General features: G+C 42.2%; 1 protein-coding gene across 1 annotated transcript in view; it reads left to right on the forward strand.

The window, feature by feature from the left end:
- Positions 1-18,057, forward strand: part of Bmpr1a (bone morphogenetic protein receptor type 1A) — a 45,675-nt gene that overhangs the window by 24,936 nt on the left and 2,682 nt on the right. The window contains exons 3-11 of the mRNA XM_004641237.2: positions 1,928-2,090; positions 3,611-3,713; positions 8,603-8,699; positions 8,850-8,949; positions 11,334-11,478; positions 13,230-13,422; positions 14,359-14,656; positions 16,865-17,040; positions 17,878-18,008. Of these exons, the coding sequence (XP_004641294.1) occupies positions 1,928-2,090; positions 3,611-3,713; positions 8,603-8,699; positions 8,850-8,949; positions 11,334-11,478; positions 13,230-13,422; positions 14,359-14,656; positions 16,865-17,040; positions 17,878-18,008 (1,406 nt within the window). The remainder of the gene's footprint in view (positions 1-1,927; positions 2,091-3,610; positions 3,714-8,602; positions 8,700-8,849; positions 8,950-11,333; positions 11,479-13,229; positions 13,423-14,358; positions 14,657-16,864; positions 17,041-17,877; positions 18,009-18,057) is intronic.

Consider the following 18,057-nt stretch of genomic DNA (forward strand, 5'->3'; position numbering starts at 1 on the left):
TATGGTCACACTTGCTTAACATTGTCTGGCTGATTATGCATTTTGTTGGCAGAGTTGCATAGAGATTGTGTGGCCTGCACAGCTAACACTTGTCATACATCTGTGCTGTCCACTTTGCTTCTGCTAATGTCTTTCTGCTGTTTATTTAATCAGCTGTGCAGCTGTGTAAGAATGCACTGGGAAAACTGATCCTGCTCTCACATTAGGCTCTCCAGTTCTCTGGCCTTTGACATCTGAGTTCTCTTGTATGCTCCATTTACAATTGGGGAAGGAGGAGTTCCTTGTCCTCATAGGATAAACCCGTAAATTACTAGGAAAGTAGAAAGAATTCAGGAATAAAAATCTAGTGAAACTATCAATTCCTAAGACTGTCATTGACAACAAAGAACCATTAAATATGTGTACCTATATATAGTCGAGTGTCTTTCTCTGTATCTATGTATTCTTGTGTTTCCCTGAGATTTACACTTGAGCGTGTAGGCTTTTAAATTTTGTTTGGTTTTGCAGTATGACGAATATCCCCAGCCCATTGGAAGCCTCATGGTGTTGTACTTTGCTGACACACAGGACTTGTAGGTGGGAAGGGATTGACATGTTTGGGGAGTACTGAAGATCAAGGTGGCCATGCTGCAAGGTGGAGGTGGACAAGTGTTCAATCTCCAGGTTATGCTTGGCCTTGCAGGATGGAATGAAGGAGTTGCATTATCAGATTTAATTCTGGCTGCTGTGGTAGCTGGAAAGGGCAAGGCCAGTAAAGAATGGAGGTGCTACAGAGGTACCATTTGTTGGTGGAAATAGCAGAAGATGGACCTAGGGAATAGCAGTGGGTTTGGAGGAAAACAGAAAGATGAGGATATATTTTGGAGGGTGAGTCAGAAGATTTGAGTGAGATTAAGTTTAAAACAAGACAAACATTCAATTTAAGACAAGATTAAGTCATGGCTAGAGAAGTAAGTCGAGGAAGCACCAATAAAAAGGTGATGCGAAAGCATTGTGGGCTCTGTCCCCAGAAGGACTTTGGCCAGACTCTGGCTGGCTACTTTCCCACAGCCAGCCTCTGCCAATGAAACCTGTGCATCTGCATTAGGGTGCAGGTCTCATCATAAGACCCCACAAAAGTTTCAGTTACTGGCTTATTCTATGTGCATGACACCTTTGTATTCTATCACCATTTCATTAATGTTTGTTTCTAACTAAATTTCTTAAGTCCATCATTTAATAACATGTCTTTATACTTTCAGCATTTAGTTCTTTGCTATTGCAGAGGAGATCCTAGTTAATGTTCTGTTGAATAAATATCTGAGATAATATAAGCCCCAAGATGTAACTGAGGATTTTATCTCCTACATTCAAGAAGTATTCTAGGACTTTTCATACTACAGAAACACTTGGCAGCGCTCCCGTCCATGTTCAGTATGTGGGGTGCGTGACGTTTCTCCTTACCAGTGTGACTGAGTGAGACACTTGTTCAGCATTCATGATGGAAGCCAGGCATGTGTCTCCTATCTGTTTGGCCTTCCCAGTTATTCTTTTGAGCACAGTGCCCCCAGGAGTGCCCTGGGTCATTGGTGGGAAAATACTTTAAAAAAAATTTTTTTTAAAGAGTTAAGAGAAAAGAATTATAAATTGTCTATTTCTAGTGATTGGAAATTATCTTGGCCTTCCTTGAAGTCTCTCCACTTTGTGCCTTCCTCAAAGTTATCACTGTATGTTTACTGTGTGTTTTGTCTTCATTAATGCAAAGTTTATGATGTAGCCATCTCTGTACAGCGCAGAGTAATTGGTATAGTAATTCTGTGTGTAAGAGTTTCTAATAAATGTTAATAAGCTTCAGTTACTATAGTGAATTAGAAACTTTCCTCATTGGAACTCATAAATGACCAGCTCTCCAGAAAAGCTGTATTGATACCTTACATGTTTGACACAGGACAGAATCTAGACAGCATGCTCCATGGCACCGGGGTGAAGTCGGACTCTGACCCTAAGAAGGCAGAGAACGGAGTGACCTTAGCACCGGAGGACACCTTGCCTTTTTTAAAGTGCTATTGCTCAGGACACTGTCCGGATGATGCTGTTAATAACACATGCATGTAAGTATTTGGAGCAGTGCATCAGAGTTAGGAGGAGTGCACTTAGTGCTACTTTAAGAATTGTTAAAATTGTCTGAGTTTTTAAAATTATATATGGTGTCTTTCCAAAGAGCCAAAGGCTTTTTTTTTTTTTTCCTTTCTTTCTTTTTGGGTATTTAGTATAGGGTCTACAGGGTCTCACTATGTAGATCAGACTGTGTTAAGCCTCCCAAGAGCTGGGATTACAGGTGTGTGTCACCATACCCAGACTCAGTCGCTGTCTCAGTGCACCCGGGGGTGGGGGTGGGAGGGGTGGGGGGGAGGGCCAGCTCAGCACACTGGGCATCAAACCTAAGCAGACCCTTCGATATGGTGAGCTATTTGGCTTTTCTTCAAATATAGGAACATTGTTAATATGAAGTGATTCATGGTTATTTTATGAGTTACATTGTAATATAGCCTTTTAAAGGAAATTAAAGGAAACTAGTATATTTCTAACATTTTGTTTAATGCATGTATTACATTGTTAGTGATGCTCATTGTAGAAAAAAAATTTTAAAGTAAATTACCAAAAAGAAACTCAAAAGATTCACCCACAGCCTCCTGCTTAATTGGCTGAAACAGTTCACAGATACATAAAAATTACATTGTGATGATTAACTTTGTTGTTTTTTTTCCTGTGAATTTCCAATTCACATCTGATTTATATAACTTTTATTTTGGTGGTTGTTTTTTTTGGGTGTGTGTGTGTGTGTGTGTGTGTGTGTGTGTGTGTGTTTGAGACAGGGTCTCACTATGCAGTTAAGGCTGGCTTTGAATTCACTTGTAGCCCAGGCTGGCCTTGAACTTGCAATGACCTTCCTGCCTCAGCTTCCTGAGTGCTGGGATTACAGGTGTGCGCTACCATATCCAGCTACATATTACTATTTTAATCTTCCTACCTTTATATTGTGTAGCTTGTTTATATGTGATCATGTACATTTATTTCCTGTTAGTACTTTCTGATGTGAAATTACATTGTTCATTTTATTTTATTTATTTATTTATTTATTTGTGTGTCTGTGTGGCCAGCTCAGCCCACCAGGGGGCGGGGCTGGCTGGCATGTGGTGCTGGGGGATTGAACTGTGGTCCCTGTGCTTTGCTGTCTTTGTACTTTTTTTTTTTTTTTTTGCGGAACCGGGGATTGAACTCAGATTCTTGTGTTTGTCAGTCAAGCGCTTACCCTGCTGAGCCATCTCCCCGGCCCTAACAAGATAGTTAACTAGACATAAGTTGTGTCACTGAATCCATCTGTGCCTCTATCAATGAACTTTTTCACATGAACCAGGAATTTTATTTTATTTTATTTTGTTTTGTTTTGTTTTAATTTTTGCAGAACCAGGGATTGAACTCAGGCCCTTGCACTTGCCAGGCAAGCACTTATTCCACTGAGCCATCTCCCTGGCCCCGGTCCCTGTGCTTTGCTAAGCTTGTTCTAAGTAGGTGCTTTAGACCACTGAGCCATCTCACCAGCCCACATTGTTCTTTTATTCCCTCTCAGAACTAATGGACATTGCTTTGCCATCATAGAAGAAGATGACCAAGGAGAAACCACATTAGCTTCAGGATGCATGAAATATGAAGGATCTGATTTTCAGTGCAAGGTGAGCTCTAATATGGGGTCCATAGCAGCAGCAGCATGTCCTCTGGAGAAGTGTACCTACTGTGTGTGTGCAGGGGAAATTGTCCTGCAGGAGGTACACCTCTTTGCAAGTAAAGGGATTGTGCTTGCTGGAGTCCTAGGTCATTCTATATTGAAAATATGTTAAGTGATTCTAGGCAGTCCTGACTGCAGAGCAATGATGTGGGTAATAGAGGCTACTGAGAAAGACTTCAGGATGATGAGCAGCTAGGGCTAGAAATGTAACCTCCTGTATCAGTGGGGTTACCTTAAAAGCAGTGGCCAAGGGATGCTGAGGGTTGGTAGTTGTTAATGTCCTGCCAGTTCTGGCTACAGATGTGCTCACGTCAGAGTTCTGGACAGTCTGCCAGTGTGTTTGAAAATAGCTGCAGATAGAACTCTTAAGGCACATTTAAAGCCTCAGCTTTGCCAGAAAATTATATTATTCACATTACACGGGATTGCTACAAACCTTCCACGTTGTATATTTCCACTTTTTGATTAACTCTGGGAGTTGCCCACTCGGCAAGACTGTAAATCTCTTTTCCTCACTGACTACTTGGACTTTAGAGAATAGCTCTAATCCCTCCTCAAGATAATAGCTCTTTAATCAGAAAAATGTTTCAAATCCTACATTCCTCCCCGCACCCTCTAGTCCCAGCCCAGTGAAAATAATAGTTCACAGTGACCTCAGCTGCCCCTGGTACGGTCAGCTTTCAAGTAGTTACTCTGTGGTTGCTTCGTGTAATAAGTAGATCACCAACCACAATTGGTGGATTGCTAGATCATGGGAGAGAATTTTTGGTTGTGGGTTCACTCTGGGGATTTTTAGCATGTGCTAAAGGGTTACTTAGCCCCTGCTTCTTTTCCTCACCAGAGCACACTTATTTCTACTTATTACAAATAATCAAATTTAGACTTATTACAAATAATCAAGATTTAGGACCGTGGGGGTGGCAAATTGTTATTGTGATCATCTGTTTATGTGAATGAAACATCTGGTGCTGGTCAAAAGAAAAAGATTTTAATACATCTTATTTTAGACTAATAGTAACTAGTGTTAAGGTAGAAAATTTTTAAGATTTAGAAACAGTCTCAGGAAATAAAAGAATCTAACATACTTATAGTGATATGGAGAATTACATATTAAAATATAGTATAAAATTTGAGCATAATTATTGTCAGAAACATTGTAAGGAAATAGGAGTTCCTATATAAAATTTCCGGTTGTGATAAGAAGCATTATTTCATTTATTTTTTTAAATGATGACAGTGACCATCAAAATTGCTGTACTATTGGGCCGGGAAATGGCTCAGTAGAATAAGTGCTTCCTGGGCAAGGGTAATCCCCAGTTCCACCAAAAAAAAAAAAAAAGCTGTACTATTAAGACTCACTGAATAGATTACAGAATGAGGCAACAGTTCTATTTGTAGGTGTCATTGTGTAATTTCAGCCAGAAGTTAATACATTCTATGTAGTTACTTAAATTTGTGATTTAAAAAAATTCTAGATGTCAGCCTTAAAATGTGAAGGATACCTGGCAAGTGCCAAGTCCTGAGTTTGATTCCTGGTACAAAAAAAAAGTGAAGCATCCATTGTTGTTTTATAATTTTGTTTATGAGTTTCCATATAAAAACATCCAACCAATACAGTATTACCTAGTTTTCTGCATATCTTGCAAACATTGTTCACATTTGCCAATTCCACGTGCCAGAGAACAGTGCTTGCTACATGCATGGGTGCAAGTGTGGGTCAGCACAGATGTGAGGGTCAATGCTGGGCTTCCATTCCCACCAGCTGCTGTCTCTGTTGCTGAGCCTGGCTTGTGCTGTGTCCTTCTTTGTGCCTAAGCACACAGAGTAAGTTCCCTTGAGTTAGAATCTTCCACTTTATCAATGCCAAGTGAGTTTTTTTCCCACAAGGATTTTTATTCCCCCTAAGTCTGGAGCTACAAATTGACTTGTAGAGAATGAAGACAGTGAGTGTAGGGAGTGCGGAAAGGGAAAAGTTGTGTCACCCCAATTCCATCATCTAGACAGCCATGGGCCAGCAATATGGCTTGGTGGTAGTGCTTGGCTGTTATTTATGAGAGTTTAATTCGAAGCACCGATTAGAAACAAGAGAGTAGTAGAAGTAGTAGTAGTAGTAGTAGTAGTAGTAGTAGTAATAGTAATGTTACTACTAATGGTAGTAGTGGTAGTGATGTAGGTAACTTCTAATTACTTTTACCCACTGGATAGATTGGTAAACTGCATTAAAAAAGATGCATGGTGATTCTGGTATTGTTGCTTCTTGGTGAAGCCTAGCTAGTCTTCTAGGGTTTCCCAGCCCTTTTGGGGTATTCTAGAATCTTATCTATGATTTATGTCAAGCTTGTTAGAGGAGGACTGTTACATACTCTTTGCATTTGATGCTAAATATTTGGTAGATACCTGTGTTATTGCTTCCAGTTACTCTGTAAGGCAGCTTCCCCTTCCCCCAGTACTAGGTATAGAACCCAGGGTGTTGGGCAAGTGAGGCATGTATTTTGTGTGCTATATTTTTTAGCAGAGGAAACTAAAGCCCAGAGAGAGGTAAGATGCCTAAGGCCACAAGAGAACAAGTGGTAAAGCTAGTATTTAAATGGGTTCCAAAATCCTTGCTCTTTCTATGATACCATGCTGCCTTCAATCTGTTGCCAAAATCTTCCTTTGCCTTTTAGTGAAAAGTAGTAAGACTTTCAGCTCTCTATTTTCCAACACTCCTTGTTTCCAAAAATCAAAATTATACCTGTCTAATGACTCTCTCATGAGTAAGTGTTCTCATCTTCCAGGAGTATGACTCACTAGATTAGAAGATGTGAACTCATGCGGAACACAAAGAACTTCGTAAGATCTCTTCAGACTTCTGGGCTATCAGTTCCCACTCTCTGGTATTTAGTCTGCTTTCTTAATTCCTGTAACAGCCCTGATAGAGAGGACAGAATAACAGAAGTTGAAGAATTACATGTCCTTGTCTTCCTTCGTCCCCGGGTGGGTGAACAATATCACTTGGTAGTCTTTCTACTTGCACTGACAGAGAAGCTCTTACTTGGTTTTTCCATCACACTTTGTCTTTTGCAAGGCTGAGCTCATTGCAGGCTTCCTGGAACTATTCCTTGATACTTGACACTTCTGTTACTCATCTTTAATCATGTGCTCTTCATCCCATCCTCTGTTGTCTTAGCTACATCTGTGATCATATCATGGTGTTGTGTTTTGTTTTTTGGTACCAGGAGTTGAACTCAGAATCTTGCGCTTGCCAGGTAGGCACTGGGCTGCTGAGTTTTATCCCCAGCCCTCAGAATCTCTAAAATAACTCCCGATATACCTGTTTTCTTCTTTCTTTGTATGATTTCAAAGGAAATTTTGTTTAAAAAGTAAAAACAGTCAGTTAAAAAAATAAACCTCTTAGAGATATTCAAATGTCCTTAAGCATCATTCTAAAGGAAATTTCATCATAGGTTTGTGTTCCTCTCTGTAAAGACAGACCTGAGTATAATGATGCTTTTCCTTTCTGGCCATCTGATATGATAGTGTGGCTGATTACTCTTTATATTCTTGCTACTATTATAAAAATGACAGTTTCCTTCTATTAGTATGTTGATCCAGGCTGGCTCTTCTAAGCAGTGCTGAACTGAGGGTATTCAGCTTGCTTATGTTGAATTGCTACTCAGATAAACATCACAGATAATTCTTGATTCTCTTTTGTGACTGGGCCATTGTTCTGACCAGTTAGGAACCCATCTCCTATTTGGTTGGTGGTCTCTACCAGGTTCTCAGCAATAGTATTTCTGTCTTTTGCGCTCTCTCTCTCTCGCTCTCGCTCTCTCTCTCTGTCTCTCTTTCTGTCTCACATATGTGTGCCTCAATTTGATTCTACATCAAGTTCATTAAGTTTATCATAACTGTTAGGTGCAGACTCTACAATAGTACCTTTTATGTACTCGATTACCTCTTCACTAGTCTTTGGATTAGGTCTTCTTCTTTTTAGTCTGATTGTAAACCTCATCCAAGTCAAAACACTAATGTGAAGGGCCGGGGAGATGGCTCAGTAGAATAAGTGCTTGTGTGACAAGCCCAAGGGCCTGAGTTCAATCCCTGGTTCCGCAAAAAAAAAAAAAAACCAAAAAACAACACCAAAATACTAATGTGTAGTTACATTTTTCATACTAATTTATCATTATAAAATTTATTACATATCTTTTTCTAGGAATAGCCACCATGACTTAAGTCACTTTTCTTTACTAAAAACAGCTTATATGCTAATATATTAATATATGCATATTAATAAAAGAAAACAATAAAAAAATTTGTGTAATTAAATGAGTAGTGTTTTAATAGGCTATTTGCATTTACAGTATAATTTTTAAATAATTTATTTAGCACCGGAAATCAAACTTAATCTTGTGCTTGCCAGGCAGGTGCTTGTGCTACTAAGCTGTATCCCCTTCTCTAGCCTATAATCTTTTATTTATTTTTAATTTTTTTTTGTAAATAAATTTTTATTGCAACACAGCCATATTCATTCGTACATGTCTTCTCTATTATTACATTGAAGCCATGATCAGAGTTAAATAGTTACAAAATGGACCACATGACCCAAAAGCCTACCATGTTTACTATTTATCCCTTTATAGGAACTGTTTCCCAATCTAGCCTATAATCTTTTAAAGGAAACCCATTTTAACAGCCTTTGCAACAGAATTTCAACATAAACTTTTAATTTTTTAATAATTTTGAATTTCCAGATGCTTTTCACTCACTGAATTAAAAATTGTATTTTATCAGTATTTAAAAAGCTCATTATCAGTTAATATATCAAACTTTCTAATTTTATCATTGATTTCCTAGGATTCTCCAAAAGCCCAGCCTCGCCGGACAATAGAATGTTGTCGGACCAATTTGTGTAACCAGTATTTGCAGCCTACACTGCCCCCTGTCGTTATGGGTAGGTTAGCCGTGATTCTCTGATACATATTTTCTGTGGTTTTAGTAGTAACCTTTAAGCTGTCTGGAATTTAGCATGTGGTGTTGCTTTTTCTTTTAATGAATTTGGTGGAGAGATGCTGTTTATTTCATTATCTACCTCCATTGGCAGGTCCATTTTTTGATGGCAGCATTCGGTGGCTGGTCGTGCTCATTTCCATGGCCATCTGCATAATTGCTATGATCATCTTCTCCAGCTGCTTTTGTTACAAGTAAGAAGATGCTTGATTTGATATAAAATACTTTAATTATTAGATATTGACAGTTATTTTTAAAGCTATTGCTAAAAATCACTGGTTGCTGTAGGTGATTCAGAAACTGTTATGTTTGTATTCTCTAGTAATATCCCAAGTTAACCAGACTCATCTGTCTGTCCATCCTCCCTCCCTCCTTCCTTCCCTCCCTCCTTCCTTCCCTCCTTCCTTCCTTCCCTCCTTCCCTCTCTCTCTCCTTCCCTCCCTCCCTCTCTCTCTCCTACCTTCCCTCCCTCTCTCTCTTCTTCCCTCCCTCCCTCCCTCCCTCCCTCCCTCACTCTTTCTTTGGTACAGGGTCTCACTATATACCTCAGGCTCTTCCTGTCTCAGCCTCCACAGCACCGGTATTATAGTCGTGTGTCACTATGCCTAGTTTCGGTGGGCAGACAGCACACCTGGGATTCAGGGGCCAGCATGGCATTTGGTACCTGGGGATCAAACCCCAGGTCCTTGCACTTGCCAGGCAGGCACTTAGACCACTGAGCTGTCTCCCCAGCCCTAGACTGGTTTTCTTAAAAGGAAAAAAATCTTACTACCTATTAATTGGACACAATTGTATACTTCTTTGTTCCTATATATTCACAGTTTTCTTGTTTATGAAATAGTGAGCTTTGTTATGCCTTGATTTTTTTTTTTTGTACAGCGTCTATAGGACCTCAGTATATAGATTATACTCTTAGTGAGTCTCCCGTTTTTTTAGCCTCCCAAGCACTGGTATTACAGGCACGTGCCACCACGCCCAGTCTCAATTGCGATCTCAGCACGCCCTGGGGGCAGGGCCCGCGTAGCACTCCAGGGAATCAAACCTTAGCCACTGCACTCTGCCTAAGCAGGTGCTGTAGTCCACTGAGCTATCTGGCCAGCCTATATCTGAATTTTTATACCTGATCCCTAGAAACCAGCTGCCTTATATTGTGGCAGCTTCAGAAATGTTTATACTTACTTTAGAAGGCAGTTGTCAAAGAGTAATAAGGGGAGACACCCCTACCAAAAAATTTCAGTAATAAAACATTGTCATAATAGGATAGTATAAAGGTTAACAAGTTTTGTATATTATAAAGGTAACATTTCAGATCACTGAGGAGAGCCAGGTATAGTAGTGCACACCTGTAATCCCTGTACTTGGGAGGCTGAGGCAGGAAGGTCACTGAGAATTCAAGGCCAGCCTGGGCTACAAAGTGAATTTAGGGCCATCCTGAGCTACACAGTGAAACCTGTCTTAAAAAATCAAATAAAATACAAAGTATGGTTTTTCCATATCATTAAAGAGAAAGATGTATTATTCAGTAAATGGATTTGAGACTAAGTAACACTAATAGATGGGGGCAATGAATTTGGAACAATTCCTGCACTGAAATAAATTTGAGCAAGATCAGAATTATGCATGTATATAGGTAAATAAACCTCTGAGTTTGGAAGACTTTCCTGAGGCTGACACAAAACTTTGAAGCAAATACATAATGGAGAGCGGGGGAGAATAGTATTAGCTAAAAAAAAATATTAGCTACGTAAGAATACAACTCTACTATGCTCCAGGTATGGTGATGCACACTTGTACTCCCAGCACTCTGGGAAGCTGAAGCAGGAGGATGGCAAATTCAAGCCAGCCTGTCACCAAATAAAAAAAATTTAAAGGATTTAGGGAAGCAGCTCAGTGCAAGGACCCTGAGTTCAGTCCCCAGTACCAACAAAACAAACCTCTCCTGTGTAGCAAAACAGCCAGATGGCAGATTGCAAGTTAAAAATACAGGCAACTTGTACTGCAAAGGGCTGAGTTTTATAAGCGTTCTTTTTTTCTGAAATGCAAGTATATTCATTACTCATTTTAGCACAATATAGTTGTAAACACAGATGAAAACCTCTACAGTAGAAAGTCAGTAATCCTATGCTGTATACTCTTTCTGATATTTTATATGTGTAAGAAGAAGTAGGGCTGGGGAAGTAACTCAGCAGGTTGAGTGCCTGCCTGGCAAGCACAAGGACTTGAGTTCGATCCCTGGTACCACATGCCATGCTGGCCTCTGAGCTATGAAATGAGACCCTGTATCAAATAAGTTAAAGTTAACAAAAAAAAAAAAAGCAAAACTTTTGTAACAGTCTGGATGGTACTTTACATACTACTTGATCTGATTTTTAACTGCTAGCATACCATGAACCTTCTTGCTTCAGCCTAGTGCGTGAGTGCCATTCCTGATGTATAACATGGGGTGTTTTCCATAGCAAGACTGATTGGTGTATGGTGATACCCAAGGGAAGGTGATGGTGTGGGAAACTTCAGGAAATCAGCTCAGAATTGTATGGTCTTAGAACTTTACTATAGATTGTTTTCTGCCTTTTAAAAGACACTATTGCAAGAGCATCTCAAACAGACGTCGCTACAATCGTGATTTGGAACAGGATGAAGCATTTATTCCAGTGGGAGAATCTTTGAAAGACCTCATTGACCAGTCACAGAGCTCTGGCAGTGGGTCTGGACTGCCCTTACTGGTGAGTCAGTGTTTCCTGGGATGGAGGCAGGCTCAGAGGTAGGAAGCGTCCTCCTGTGAAGGCGGGTGGGACCATCACTGAAGATTGGAGGAATTATTATTAAATGACTTAAAAGTTAGAAGTATACAGCTTGGTATAATAGTGCATAACTACTATCCCAGCAATCACACGGCTGAGGCAGAACAGCAACCCAGACTAGGCTACTTAGCAATTTAGCAAGATCCTATTTCAAAAAATAAATAAACTGCAAACCAAGAAAAATAGAATAAGTAAGATAGAGCCCAAAGCAAGAAAGAGATGTGATATATAGAGAAAAAGGAGGCTAGGTCAGGCCAGGTAAGGTGGTACATGCCTGTAATCCCAGCACTCGAGAAGCTAACGCAGGATTGCTGTGAGTTTGAAACCAGCCTGGGATACGTAAGTGAGTTTAAGGCCAGTACCCACTATGTAGCGAGACCCTATCTCAAAAACATCAAAGAAACAGCCCCAAAGTCCACCAGCTGGTAGATGGATAAAAAAAATCAGGACATATTCGTACAGAACAAAAGACTCATAACAAACAGGAACGAACCTCTAATACCTGCATCAGCAGCATGGTCACTCAAAGCCTTTTGTGCTCCATGAAGGAAGCCAGACAGAGGCTACATGTCATGTACATCTCTCTGGGTGACACTTCAGAAAGGGCAGTTCTATAGATAGCAGCAGAAACTGGGCCAGGGGGACCAGGGCTGGGGAGTATGGGAACTTTCTTAGGAGATGAAAATGGTCTCTATCTTAAATGTAGTCCTAGGGGTTGGTTGTCTGTATTTGTCAAAACTTAGTGCCAGGGGAGGGCCGGGGAGATGGCTCAGTGGAATAAGTGCTTCCTTGGCAAGTACAAGGACCTGAGTTCAATCCCTGGTTCCACAAAAAAAACCTTAGTGCCAGGGGAAAATTTTGTTGTACATAAATCATACCATAATAGTCCTTTTAAAAAATTATGAAAGGATAATGGTGGTGCATGCAGTGAGTCTGTGTGGTGTTGGGGATGGAGCCAGGAGCTGCTCAGCACCATGCCCTGCATGGATGGCCCTTGCCCTGCAGATACATTCCTGTCCACCTGAATGCTATGTTCTGAGCACTGAAATGAAAAGGAAAAGCACTTACTGTTCTGGAGGTTTTGTTGCAAATAGATACCTTTGTTCTCTGAGTAATGACCAAGCTTCAGACATGTAGAAATAAGACTGAAATGATCACTGTAAAAAATGAGTATGGGAGGAAGAAGTACAGGTTGGTGATCAGAATGGACAGGGCTGGGCTAGAGCTTCTGGGTCTTAGAGAATGGTTAGGAGTATAACTATCATTTCAGGTTTGCTACACCGAAAGCCACAAACACTTTGTGTTTCTCACCATGCTTCAAGTTTCCTGCAGCCTAAGCTGGGTGGTGTGGGTTGATGCACAGATTGATAGTTTGAGGCTTCCCAGAACAGTGAGAAAGAGCAGGCTTCACATACAGACACTTGCAGGTCTTTGCTTTGCAGCACGCTTGCTGTAGGTAGGCCAGGTCTGCCTCAGATGACTGTTTTTGCTTGGATTACCTGTCTTGGGTGATTTTAGGATACATTGTTCATACGTTGTTTCTTCACATAAGTATGTTATGCATTGTAGCACTGTAGTCTGTTGGTTGGACATACTAGTCTCTTGATGGCATGGACTTTCATACCCTTTGTCTTTTTATCAAGACCTCAAACCTTGTATTTTGTCCTGTAAAGGTTCAGCGAACTATTGCCAAACAGATTCAGATGGTTCGGCAGGTTGGAAAAGGCCGATATGGAGAAGTGTGGATGGGTAAATGGCGTGGAGAAAAGGTGGCAGTCAAAGTATTTTTTACCACTGAAGAAGCAAGCTGGTTCCGAGAAACAGAGATCTACCAGACAGTGCTGATGCGCCATGAGAATATACTTGGTAGGTGTCCTCATGTTTGGCCTCTGTGTTCAGGCAGGGTCGGTGTGGGGCCCTGGTACTTACTATGCACATGTGCTTGGTACCCAACTGGAGAGAGCGGATAGTGATGCTCATGTGCGGACTTACTCCTACAGTCATGAAAACCCCGTCTATACAGAGGCCCCAAGTAGTTTTCTAGGATGCCTCTAAGTACACATTGGTATAATTGTGTGTTTAAGCAGTTTGCTTTTTGTAAGCTTGACACCCAAATGTGCAGGTCCCCTGTGTGTTCTGGGTTCAGTGTGTATGTTTCTCACCTCATTCCACAGCAGTGGTGATTTAGGTTTGTTGCCATCAGCTAGGGCACACGAGTGGATGTTGTCGCCTGAGTTTTCTTTTCAGCTACCACTTCACTTCCCTACCCCTTTCTCCAGAGAGTGCATAGCACATTGCTGTGTGTCTGACAGGCACTCCCCTTTTTTTCCTATTGCTGTGACATATGTCCGTGAGCAGGGTGGCTCACAGCAGCACAGAGTTATTCTGTGAGTCTCACATGCACGAAGTCAAGATCAGGCTGTGAGTAATCTTTGGCTTAGGGACAATGCTCCAGTCTTCTGCTGTCACTTGACCTCTTTCCTGTGTGCCTGTGTCCATGCTGCCATTGTAAAGGACACTAGTTAGAATTAGGGCTACTCTGAACCTGCTTGCCTTAGCCTGGTCCCTTCTGCAAAGACTTGTTTTCAAACAGGGTCACAGTCACAGGATCCCATTGGCTAAGTTTTTGGGGTAACACTGTTGAACCCATACAGCACTCCAGGAGCACCCTCAGGAGATCCTGCTGGGCAAAATTAAATCATTTCTGTCTGCACATAGTGGTTCAGTTGCCATAGTGCCCTGCGCACTCATGACTCCTCTGCCCCTCTGGTAAGTGCTAATCTTTCCCACTCATTACCGCAGGGTTCATAGCTGCAGACATTAAAGGCACAGGTTCCTGGACGCAGCTCTACCTGATCACTGATTACCACGAAAATGGGTCTCTGTATGACTTCCTGAAGTGCGCTACACTGGATACCAGAGCCCTGCTCAAGCTGGCGTACTCTGCCGCCTGTGGTCTGTGCCACCTCCACACAGAGATTTACGGCACCCAAGGGAAGCCTGCAATCGCGCATCGAGACCTCAAGAGCAAGAACATCCTCATCAAAAAAAATGGAAGTTGCTGTATTGCTGATCTGGGCCTTGCAGTTAAATTCAACAGGTGGGCAGTTTTTGTGCACCACTGTTTGAAAGTTATTTTACTCTCTCAAAGATGTTTGCCTGCCTGTTAGGAGGATACACCTGTAATCTCATGTACTTGGGAAGCTGAGGCAGGAGAATCAAAAATGTGAAGCCAGCCTAGATGACTTAGCAAGACCCCATTTCAAAATGAAAAATAAAAGAGGACTGAGAGTGAAGCCCACTAGCAGTACATGGTGGCTTTGACCTTCGGTGACACATGTGTGTATGCTCACAGTCCACTTGTATTCAGGATGTGGGAATGCTCAAAATATGGAATGTTCATTGCGTAGGCATAGAAATATATGTTTGCATTTTGGAAGTTTTTTTATACAGTCACATTCCACTATACATAATTCTTTATTTCCTGCTTTTTATTGGCATAGATGATCCTTCTATTTTGGTTTGTATAGATCTACCTCTTGTTAGCGTTTGTTTTCTTTTGGCAGTATTGGGGAATGAATCCAGGCCCTAGTACAAAATAGGCAAGCAGTCTGTCCCTGAGCTATACCTCAGCCCATTTTAAAATCCTGTTTGGGGGCTGGGGTTATAACTCAGTGTTATAAAGTCCCTTTTGGTTTTTTTTTTTTTTTTTTTTTTTTGTGGAACCGGGGATTAAACTCAGGCCCTTGCACTTGCCAGGGAAGCGCTTATTCCACTGAGCCATCTCCCTGGCCCCTAAAGTCCTGTTTTGAAATGGTCTCATTAAGTTACTCAGGCTGGCTTCAAATTTGGAGTCCTCCTGACTCAGCCACCATGCAGCTGGGATTACAGGTTTGCACTATCATGCCTCACTTACTTTATTCTTTTTAACAGATGAAAAAATCTTCAGTTAGACAGCCATACTATAAGTTGTTACAGAGGACTCATCTAGTGGAGGTTATGGTTGTCTCCAGTGTATCTATTACTAAAAAAAATAATGTTAATGAATACTGTAGTATTTATGCATATATCTCCACAAGAGATCCCTAGAGAAGGGGCTGCTGAGACTGCATATGTATGATGTTGTGGTTCACTGCAGATAACCCAGTCAGAAAGGTGCATTGGGAGGGTTGTGCCCCCTATGATAAGGACAGAGCAGTGCCATTTCTCTACTGTCATTTGATGTCAATTTTTAAAAACCTAGGTGATTCAGAAAAATTTAGGGACTCACTGAAGCCATTTTAAACTTGAAACTCTTGAGTGTAATGTTGCAGGGTCCGTTTCACACTGCAGAATCCACATCAGGCCCTCAGCTAAAATGCCAGACTGCAAACAGCTCTGACTGCGTCGGTGTCCCTCCTGTCAACAGTGTAGGGTTGTGGCCATCTGCGCTTGCCAGGCACCCATAATGGAACAGGACATCTGTGCTCATAGGCTCTCCCGGGGGCACATGCAATCCAGCATTCCACTCTTTTTTTTTTTTTTTTTTAACATTTATTTATTTTGTGTGTGTGTGTGTGTGTGTGTGTGTGTGTGTGTGTGTGTGTGTGTGTGTGGCCAGCTCAGCCCACCAGGGGGCGGGGCTGGCTGGCATGTGGTGCTGGGGGATTGAACAGTGGTCCCTGTGCTTTGCTTAGCTTAGCTTGTTCTAAGAAGGTGCTTTAGACCACTGAGCCATCTCACCAGCCCCTCCACTCTTCACTCTAAAACCCCATCCTGAAATTCCCAAACTAGTAAACAGGTGGCTCTGATTGTCAGCATATTAGGAAAACACTGCCCATAGCAGAACTGAGTTGCTCGGAAGAATAAAGTATAGTCCTGTGTCTTAAAGACTACATATATCATGAGGGCAAGAAAAGTAAGTGTTTCCTCTTCCTGCTTGTTTTCACACTCACTTCTTGGATAGGATTAGCTCCACTTTCTCTTTTATTCAGCATCACTCTTGCTTGGAAAGACCCTGGTCTTACCTGGGAACAGGCCCTGGCCTGGCCTGCCCTGCCTCCAGGACCCCATTATCTCCATCTGGCTGGGCCCATTGCTCCCCGCATCCCAAGCAGAGGTCAGAGCCCTGCTCTGTGCCCACTGGCTGTGCTCTGCACAGTGTCCGTGCTGTTTGCCTCAGAACCAGAGGTGCTCTGTTTCCTAATGTATCTGGCCCCAAGGATTTCTGATACGCACATACGTACACAAAACTTTTATAAGATGGGACAGAAATAGCAGATACATTGTTCTTTGTCCTCACCTTGGACCATGGTCCTTCCTGTTCCAGTGACACAAATGAAGTTGATGTGCCCTTGAATACCAGAGTGGGTACCAAGCGCTACATGGCTCCAGAGGTGCTGGATGAAAGCCTGAACAAGAACCACTTCCAGCCCTACATCATGGCCGACATCTACAGCTTTGGCCTGATCATCTGGGAGATGGCCCGCCGCTGCGTCACAGGAGGTGGGGACACCATGTGCTTCTAGGCACTCGGGCACCAGTCCCAGAGCCACAAAGCTGGGTCAGGACCGTACAGGGAGATGTGTGGGCAGGGTTAGAGAACTCAGGTGGCCCACCCAGAGCAACCTTCACAGGATGAGTGCCTCATCCCATAGAGCCCCCAGCAGAGCCAGCACCCTAGCTGTGTTAGAGGCCGTCACTGTGGGCCCTTGGTCTAGTTCCACAAAGAATACAGCATTCACATGCTCCATGTTGTTTGCAGATTGGGAACTGTGTGCCCCTACCTCACAGGGGAGGTGTGGTTCCTGGGATATGTTCCATATGATCTTCCTGAGGAGAGCAGGGCTGCACATCACTGCCAGCCCCTCTGTCTCCTGCCTAACAAAAGACAAGTGAAGAAACTACATGTATCAGTAGGAATAGACTACGGCCAGTGTGGTGGCACATGCCTGTAATCCCAGCACTTGGGAAGCTGAGGCTCAAGGGTCACTATGAGTTTGGGCCAGGTTGAAGTGCACAGTGAGACTCTATTTTATACCCCCATTCTGTAAAAGTAGGAGCAATTATCTAAATATATAATCATATTACGGTTGGAATTCAAAAGTAAGTGTGTTTCTTGTTGCCATCTTTTTTAAAGGAATATTCATATTCAGAGTTCATTTGCTGATGGATTCTGTCACATTGTGATAGGTCTCCAGTAGAGGGAGAGAAAAACATCCTTTTGAGATTTCATCCCTGTCATACTTGCTTGTTTATCATGTGGACAGTCAGTTTTCGTCCTGGGCTCAGTGAGCTCTGCCCAACACTCATGTGCTGCCCACTGTGTTTTCTCCACTGTAGGCATCGTGGAGGAGTACCAGCTGCCGTACTACAACATGGTCCCCAGTGACCCATCGTATGAGGACATGCGGGAGGTTGTGTGTGTCAAACGTCTGCGTCCACTCGTGTCCAACCGCTGGAACAGTGATGAGGTAGGGGGTCTCAGCCCTGGGGTGGGGCAGCCACCACCAAATGGTCTCT

The sequence above is a fragment of the Octodon degus genome, unplaced genomic scaffold (assembly GCF_000260255.1).
Source record: "Octodon degus isolate 3935 unplaced genomic scaffold, OctDeg1.0 scaffold00132, whole genome shotgun sequence".
Lineage (NCBI taxonomy): Eukaryota > Metazoa > Chordata > Mammalia > Rodentia > Octodontidae > Octodon > Octodon degus.